Consider the following 9,233-nt stretch of genomic DNA (forward strand, 5'->3'; position numbering starts at 1 on the left):
GGGCCTTGTCATGGAGGTGCCTGGAGGGGATGTGTCTGGAAGCCCACTGGTGACATCAAGGGCCCCTGCCCCCTGACGTCCTGCCAGGAGCTATCCAACCTTGGTTCCCCTCCCCAGAGGAGAGGAGAGATCAAGTGGGAACCCACCGAGTTTGTCCTGGTGATGCGCATCGCTGCAGAAGAGATGGGACACGTGAAGATGGGGAAGGCCACCGAGTACTCCTTCCAACGGTCCTCATGTCCCTGCATTTGCACCTGGAGTGAGTGGGGAAGGTCCCCAGTCCTGCCAGATCTGGGGAACAGCTGCCCAGCGGGGGCGCTGATTCCTTTCAGGCTTGAGACGGTCTCTCCTGCTGCGTATACCAGCCCCGCTCCACTGGGACAGCTTCGGAAGCTATAGACTGATTTATGTGGGTAAAACTCCATTTCTGGTTCCTGGAACTACTTTAAGCCATTCTTTGTGAACACTGGTAACCACAAAAATAATTTGTTATTCTCACCATTTTACACTGAAAGGACTATGAAACATGGTCAATATTTCAGCATGAATTAATTGAAGTGGTCTGTTTTCTGACTATTGAAAATATTAGCTGGCTTTTAAATTTTTTATTATTTATTTTGAATGGATTAAATAAAGGTCTTCCCATAACTTACAAAGGATTTTTAACAGTATTTTTTAAACCACATGGATTATGCCCCGTGAGTGGACCATGATAAAAACAAACTTAGTTGATCACAATGAACTTTTTTTTTTTTTTTTGCAGTGAAAGAACAGAAAAGACCAAACAAAATGAATAGAACAGAACAGAAGCGCTTTATACAGCAAGGATAGTTTATCAAATATTCATATCAGTTATATATGTGTTTATATATGGAAAGTCTTTTCCCCAATTTTTAAATTGATGCGCAATTTACAAACAGAATTCATCCTTTGAAGTGTACAACTCTACAAATTTTGACAAATGTATTTCTGACTATCAAAAATGTGAGAAAGTGACTTAAAGTAAGAGTCTGCTTAACTGGTGACACTCACGAAGGATGAGATGCTCTTAAGATCTTCGGAAGCAGCGACAGGCTGCTTAAGAACGAATAGTGGAAGGTCGTGTTTTCTTCCTGGTGGGTGAGGGGGGAAGGTGTAAGATTTTTTGGTTGAAACACAAGGCGGGGAGAGTTAAGTATGGAAAGAAATAGCACGCAATACTTAAAGTTAAGGGGAGGCAGCTGAGCTCCCCTTAACTTTGTTAAGCAGGAGTTGACAGACATGAGTTGGTGATGACCTCTCAGGTGTCAAAAGGTCCTGGAGGGTCCCAGAGTATCCCATTGGGATGGGGGGTGTTAGGTGACATTTAATGAGTGAAGTCAGGGATACTTAATAATGTCTAATTGTTATCTATTTGACTTGTACATGACATTGCAACAAACAGAAAGTAGGTATCTAAAAACCAAGCAGACGGATATTTCGTTGTGACGTGCCCAGTAGAGTGAGTGTGAACAGGCTGGTTTGAAGTGCTGGGGGTGACCAGACAAGCAAAGCCCGGGTCTTCCAGGAGGGTGTGCGAGCAGTGAGGAAATCTGTCACAACCACGTGCAAATGAGAGCAAGTGGATTCTGGATTCCATGTGCCTCCACCTACATTGGAGGAATTTTTGCATTTATAATACAGCAGTCCCCCCTCATCCACAGGGGTGCATTCTAAGACCCCCAGTGGATGCCTGAAACCACAGACAGTACCAAACCCTGTATATACTGTTTTTCCTGTACATACATACCTATGGTAAAGTTTGATTTATAGATCAGGCATAGAAAAAGGTTAATAACTAATAATGAAATATTACAGTTCTAACAGTATACCGTAATAAAAGTTACGTGCATGTGGGCTCTCAACGCTCATTGCACCGCACGGGCTCTTCCTCTTGCGGGGATGAGATGACGAATGGCTGCGTGATGCCACAGAGTGAGGGGAGCGATGCCGGCGCTCTTAATTTCTGCAGTTACCCGGTTAATATTCTCAGACTGCTGTTGACTGGGGAAAACTGAAGCCGTGGATACAGGGACCACTGCATAAGGGAATGGCATAGCAGGTTTGTGAGTCGTCAGACCTGGGCTTAAGTCCCCGCTTGGCCAGTCACTCACTCTGACCTGGGACGTTCTATTTAACCTCTCTCAGCCTCAGTTTTCCCAGATGTAAAATGAGCTGACAAGGATCTTACAGGGCTTTTGTGAGTAGGAAATGAAATGACTTGTGTAAAACACTTAACACGGTGCTCGATACATAGTAAGTGTTCAAAAACCGGGTGCTGTTAGGTGATGTTTGTTTTACTTATATGCGTCATAAATGTTGATCGATGTGCTTGAAACAACACATAGAACGATTATGTTGTAACACAAAGGTCTTAACATGTAGTATGAGATTTTTTCCCTTTAAGCTTATTTGTGCTTAACTTTACAAAGCAGGGGATGGCTTAGTGACTATTGTAGTGTCATCTCCAGGGTCTTGGACGAGTCCCCTGGGCGATTTGTGTGCTGCGGAGGCTGCCGCTAGAGGGCTCTGCAGAGACCCTCAGAACCTTCCCCTTCCCTAGAGGTGTGGACAGGCAGCCCTGAGAAGCCCTGCGCTCGGGAGGCCCCTCCCGGGGCAGTTCTGCTCACCCTGTTGGGGGCAGGGGGGGGGGCAGGTAATAACGAGAATCCCCCAAGAGCAACTTCTAGGAGTCACTTCTTCGAGACCTGGGGTTATGCAGGCAGATGTTCCCGGAAGCCGCTGGGAGGTGCCAAGCTGTGGAGACCCCGTTGCTCTGGGGTCCCACAGAGTCACCTGCCGGGGAGGACGAGAATGACTCGTACAGTAGAGCATCACCTTCAAGGCAGGAAAGCAGGCAGAGTGGGCGGTCCCGAAACTCCCGTGGGAAGGATGTGACAGTGACGACCGGACCCATCTTGAACTAAACCCTCAGACTTCCCACGGAGGCTGGGACCAAAGCCGATGTGTGTGAATGAGGTGCCGCAGGCCTTTGGTATCCTGGGGCCACCTGCATGCAGGGACCGTGGTAGGTGCTGTTAATGATATTCTATCATTGGGGACAAATGTCCCCTGCGGACTCAGCGGTCACTCAAGGATCGCCCAGTGTGTGATGCAGTACGGGGGTCATTGCTTTTTAACCAGGTGGCCGGCAGCTTACAGCAGGTCTGAGTGTGAGCGGCCAGCCTGGACCTGCTGAGGCGAGGCCAAGGCCAGTCCTGCTGCCGCAGCGAGCACCCGGCTGGCGGCTGGCGGGAAAGCCGCTCTCTGCCTCCCAGGGAGCGGGCGGGGCCTCCTGGGACCGGCCAGGGGGCAGGATAGAAACCTCCTAGGCCTTTGTCTTCCTGCTTTGCTTGTGCGGACTTCGCATCTTCTTCCCCAGAAAGAGCCGTCCACGCAGCCACACTAAATCATGGGCCCCTGGACTCGTTCACAGAAGTCGATACAAGCGCGAGGAGCTTAGCTTTTTTCTGACTCTTCCTGTAAATCGGCGACTCAGGACTGCGCGGGGAGGAGTCAAGTCTCCATCCCAAGTCACACCTGCCTTTCTAAACTTGGGGGGCACGGTGGCCAAGTTCTCGGGGCCGCTCCAGTGCGCAGATCCGGGAGCTGGTGGCCGCCCTGCCACCGCCGGAGGCTGCAGCCAGGACCGGCCTCCGAGGGGGGAGGGGGGCGGGACCGGCTGCGGGCCGGGCGTCCGGGCGGGGGCGGAGCAGGTGAGCCCGGGGTGGGCGTGGGGAGCGCACTTGGCCGTGACGTCGGAGTTTGCAGCAGCCTCCGGGCGGGAGGCTGGGAGCTCGTGGAGTGGCTGCGGGCTGGGAAGATGAGCTCCGCGGGGCGGCCGCCGCAGTGAGCGCGGCGGCAGGAGCGCGGCGGCAGCCGGGCCAGGGCCTGCGCGGCGAGCCTCGCGCTCCCGCACGGAGGAGGCCGCCGGCACCCAGCGCGCTCGGCCGGCGCCAGGATGTAGGCGATCGCGGCTCCCGCAGGCGGACGGCTCACCATGAAGAAGCACTCGGCCCGGGTGGCCCCGCTCAGCGCCTGCAACAGTCCGGTCCTGACCCTCACCAAAGTGGAAGGTAACGCCCCGGACGGGAGCGGGGACCTGCGCCCCCGCGGGGTCGCCATATCGCACCGCTCGGGCCAGGGGGCTGCCAGCTCCCCGGGAGCTCCCTGCAGGGCAGCTGCGGCCGCCGCCGGCTCCTTCCTGCGCGGCCCCAGCGCATCTGGCGCAGCGGCCTCGGCTCCTGCCCGACCTGCCCTGTGGGTAGGAGGGGGTCACCCCTCCACCCCCCAGTGCCCCCCACGCACGCGTTTGTGTCCCTGGTTCGGAGCACCCCAGCCCAGGCTGCCCAGAGGTGTTGCTCGCCTGGTGGAGGCGGGAGAGGCACGCTGAGACGTCCCCCGCGCTCTGAGCCGCCCCCCGCGCTCTGAGCCGCCCCATCCCACCAGCCAAGCGACTGGCCGGGGAACTGGTGAGCCGAGCAGGTGAGACGAGTCTCCGCCGGCCCCGAAGCGCGTTCCCGCCCCTGCCCTGCTCGGGGCTGACAGGCAGAGACCAGGGGAAGGAAGCAGGGGCTCACCAGCGTCCCTGGAGAGCTGCCCTTCCTCAGACACAGCTGTCATGCTGTTGAGTGGAGGGGACCTGGCTTTCAGATGCGGGGGAGGGGGAGCAGAGAGACCCATCTCGGTCCTTAACTCCTCCCCGAAGGCAGAGAGGCAGAAGTGGCCAGGTTGGCCAGGTGAGGGCCGGAGAGGGACAGTTCAGGAGTGGAGAGGGGAAGCAGATACCCCAGTTCCAGGCCCTCACCCCAAACTAATAGGCCAGTTCGAGCAGTGGGTGTGGGGTGGCTCTGGCGCGCGCCTGGGACTGCAGCCTGGAGCCGGGACCTCTGTGTGACGGCTTCCGAGTGCACAGAGGCCTGTAGCTGTCCTGGCACCATGTCCTCATCACAGAGGGCCGTGAGGCCCAGAGCGTGGATCGCTGTCCAGGACCTGCAGCTAGTGGGGCTGGGACCCCGGCCAGCTGACCCCAAACCACGTTCTTCAGAACATCCTTTTGCACTAACTCGTGACCACTTACCTATTTCTCCTCCTCTTCTCCCCATCCCAATCTTAGGAAGACTTGTTATCAGTCACCTACACCCGAATTGAGGGTATGTGCTACCCCTCCAAGGGGATTGCACTTCCAAGCCTTCTCGGGGGACTTCGCCCAGATCCACCTGTGTGCTGAGGAGGGGAGGGGCTGGCTGTGTGCTTCCCTTGGGGAAGCTGGGAGATCTCGCTCACGGGGTCCTCGTGGGAAGTCGTTTAGGTAGCCAGCTTGGCTCTGCTCTCCAGCAGCAGGTGTCTCTGTCCAGCAGCACCCAGCCCACCTGTGGCGGGCAGGTTCAAGCTGCACGCACAGGGACAGGGTGGGGAGGCCATCCGGGGTGGGCTGTGTGACCTCAGATGGCGGCAGGAGACATTGAGTGACGTGCCAGGCACAGGTACCCCTCTCCAGCCTGCCAGTCCTAGGGTTTGCTTGGAGGGGATGAAAATGGGGATCCCATCCCCCTTCCCTTCGGGCTACTGCCAGGTGAGCTCTGAGCCTCCCGTTCACACTGGCGATCTTCGCGGACCATGGGCTGGGCTTTTAAACAGACTTTTGCACGTAGATGTCTGGGTGATGGAAAGTATATTAAACTGTGAATGGGGCAGATCGAGGAGAAAGACTGTTCTCTGTTCCCAAACAGCGTGACGTGCATACATCATAAATGCTGCAGCTCGGTTTCTTCAACCGTAAGACGGAAGTAACACCTCACCTCAGCAGACTTTGGGGAATGCGATGAGGTGGGATAGGTGACAGTATCTAGCAAGCGCCTGGCACACAGTAGGCGCTTAATAAACGTCTGGCAGGCCTCCAGGCACAGACTGTCTCACACCTCAGCAAATCTGCTTGCTGCTCTCAAAGCGTATGTGTGTAGCAACACAATCGAGAAGCATCTGCAGAGCTCCGTGACACCGGGCAGCTCCAGTCCCCTCGTCGTGCAGGGCCCCTACGCGTCCGTCAGCGAAGGCCGCACGGCGGGACCTGACGCAGCCCGCCCCCGGCGCGCCTGGGCTGTCACGGAGCTCTGTCCCTGACTGGTTTTCTCTTTGCTGTTTCTGTTCGGTGTGGCTTCTGGTCTGTATTTTTAAACCATTTGCATCTTGTGTGCTTGTTTTGGAAGCGTTGAATCATTCTGTTTTGCCTTAGACGCGTGGGGCACGGTGGTCCCACACTGTGGTTGTTTCTGTGTGGATGGCAGACAGGCTCCAGGGACAGAACACAGCCAGCGAGGAATATTTATTAGCTTGTGGAGTGTGTCTTCTAAGGGGGGCAAGAAGACGCCATGTATAAAACCAAAACAGAAAATGCAATGGAAGATGAGCAAGAGGACTTCATTTACCCAGCAGACACTTCGTCTGACCCTACCCTGCGTCCTTTGCTTAGCGAGGCCCCAGCAACGCGAGAATGAACAGTACGAGCTTCGTTCTCTTGAGCAAGTGTCGGTCTAGTGGGAAGGAGACGTGGGGATAGACGAGTGATCTAGCACCAGGTAGGCAGTTTCAGTTCAGAGCGAAGAACAAAGTGTTGCAGGGACACCGACGATTGTGTGATCCCAGGAGGCCTTCCCGAGGAGGAGGCCTTCTGAGCTGGAGATGCTGCAGCTGACGTGAATAAGCCCGTCGGGCCTGGAGGAGGGTGGGCGCACAGGCCCGGCCAGGAGGCAGGAGGAGGAGGCAGAGCTGGGCCTCTGCCAGGGCTTGCGCCTTGAAGAGTGGTTTCGAGCCAGGTCAGTGACATCGGTCCTGTCTGACAGCGAGTCCTGTTTCCTCATCCTTCCGGCTTCCCCATCGGGCACAGACACCGAATGTTGACCAGGAGCACGCCCCTCGTGGAGTGGCATTAACGGGATCTCCTGTGTTCACAACCAGCTAATTCACCTTCCGTAAAATTACGTTCCGTCGACCTAGCCGTGGAGAACGGTGTGATGAGGCCCCCGGGAGGCCGGCAGCGTGCGTGGGGCCGGAGTGAGGGCTGTGGTCAGGTGAGCCGGGTGTGGTGCGCCCCTCACGCAGAGCCAGGTCGCTGGCTAACGGTGAGCGCTCTCTGGGAACCAGTTCTCTCACCTGGAATTGAGGGTGACAGTGTGTCCCTGTTAACAGTGAGGATGATCATTTTTGCTAATGATACCACCATGTTGCAGGTACTCTGTTTGGGGAGATAGCTACATTATCTCTATCCCTCCCAAAGGGAGGGTGGGCACGTCACCCCAATTTACAGACGGGGAAACTGAGGCTCAGAGAAACCATGCAGTTAGAAAGCTGGGGTGCCAGGCTTCGCATCCGCATCCGCCTCCGCCTGGCTCCAAAACGTCACAAAACTTTTGCGCACCTGCATTCAGGTAGCGGGGAGAGTCACATCAGCTCATGATACTTTACGTGCGCGGGACACACTTGCTCCCTAAAGCTCCCACCACAGTGCTTCGGAGGCCTGGACCACCCCTGGGGCTCACAGGGCCCCCTGCTGTTGGTGACATTCTCAGCGCCTCTGCTCCAGGGCAGTCAGCCCGTCTCGGCTGTCCCCAGTGTGGGTCTGGCTACTTCATTTCCATTAGTGGGGTGAGACAGGTCTCCTGGGATGCTCACTTACTGTGCATGGAGCCGGCCCTGCCGGCCTCACCTGACAGGTGTCCTGGCAAGCATCCTGCCAGGGGCCCCGCCCACAAACGTTTCCAGGTCGGCCTGCCCTGGGCCTGAAACCTCGATGCCGAGAGGTGGCATATGAAGAGCGTGAGCAGGGGTTACCGGGGGCACCGAGAGAAGGCAAACGGAGTCTCCACGAACTGAGCCCCCAAACGCGTGTGAAACGTCGCAGGTGCACAGAGTGATGGCTGCACACTGAGAGGTCATTTTAAAAATCTGTGAGAGAATGGAAAGTAGGTGGTCCGCTTCAGCAGAGGGCGCACTCACCGTGCCTGGGGCACAGATGGCCACCGTGCCGCTCTCTTGTCATCATTACCCCCTGCTTTGCCAAAATGACATAATCTAGCAGAACACTCTTTCCTGCTGAGGCCAGATGTGGCCTCAGATCCTTCTTGTCACCAGACTCCGGGTGATCACTCCACATTCATTGGCGCTGAGCTTCCTGGGAGCATGATCAGGGCGCCATGTCGAAAGATGTCCCCTGCCCTCTGCTGTCAGAGGTGGGCGGTAAGGACGCGGTGTTCCTGGCACAGGTAGCTCCTCGGGCACGGGTGCAGACCTAGGAGGGTGGCACCGGCGGAGACCTGCAGGTCGTGTACTGGGGGGAGCGTAGGTTCTGCAAAGAAGTGGGGGAGGGGAGGGGCCGAGGTCAAGGCTGACCACAGGCGACCGCTGCAGCCCCAGGAGAGCGGAGTGAGACAGACAGTCGGGAAGGGGGCGCCGTGGAAGGGAAAGACGTCGTCTCAGACCGTCGCGCTTGGCCGTGGCGTCGAGGTGGGGCATGGAACCTGTTTCCACGATCACAGTTAATGTTCTTAAGAAAAATCGAGATAGAATCAGAAATACAAGTGTATCGCGCGCAGTAAGAATCAAGGTCGACGCGTGACATTTTCGTTTTAGAGATGCGTGTGTGCGTGTGTGCGTGTGTGTGTGGTATGCACAATGAAGGCAGCAGTGAAAAAAGTGTGGAAAACACAGCAGGAACGTGTCTAGAGACAGGGAGCCGGCCTGGCGGTGGCTGCAGCAGCCGGGGCGCGAGCTGACCGTCAAGCCCGTGGTGGTTACGCTCGGCTCATGCTTATCAGGAGCCTCGCCCTGCGTGGCCTCGTTCCGTCCTCAGACACCCCTGTGTGGTGAGTGCTCGCGTTCTGCCTGCCGCACGGGTGAGGACACAGGTACGGGGTGATTAGACAGGTCCCTCCGTGCGGTGACAGCTAGGCGGTGTGCCCGCGTCCTAACCACTGCACCCCCTGGGGCGAAGACAGGGACAGGACAGAGGAGGAGTGACAGGTCGTGGGGGCAGAGCGCAGGTAGCAGGGCTGGAAAGGGAGCCGTCAGAGGTGCTCTGAAGGAGGCGGGAACGGAGCCGCCATCGGCAGTGACGGTGACGGCGGGAGGGGACGCAGGGCAGGGACAAGTGGGGAAGTCGAATCAGACGCGTGGCGTTTGAGGCCTTGGCAGCACCTTCGCGTGCGGGTGTGCAGCAG

The 9,233-nt window shown here is 56.8% G+C and overlaps 1 protein-coding gene across 1 annotated transcript in view; it reads left to right on the plus strand.

The window, feature by feature from the left end:
• Positions 1–3,783: 3,783 nt before the first annotated feature.
• Positions 3,784–9,233, plus strand: part of SLC35F3 (solute carrier family 35 member F3) — a 72,296-nt gene continuing 66,846 nt past the window's right edge. The window contains exons 1-4 of the mRNA XM_023519782.1: positions 3,784–4,094; positions 4,195–4,237; positions 6,723–6,754; positions 6,926–6,942. Of these exons, the coding sequence (XP_023375550.1) occupies positions 4,019–4,094; positions 4,195–4,237; positions 6,723–6,754; positions 6,926–6,942 (168 nt within the window). The 5' untranslated portion in view covers positions 3,784–4,018. The remainder of the gene's footprint in view (positions 4,095–4,194; positions 4,238–6,722; positions 6,755–6,925; positions 6,943–9,233) is intronic.

This window comes from Pteropus vampyrus, unplaced genomic scaffold (genome assembly GCF_000151845.1).
Source record: "Pteropus vampyrus isolate Shadow unplaced genomic scaffold, Pvam_2.0 Scaffold237, whole genome shotgun sequence".
Taxonomy (NCBI): domain Eukaryota; kingdom Metazoa; phylum Chordata; class Mammalia; order Chiroptera; family Pteropodidae; genus Pteropus; species Pteropus vampyrus.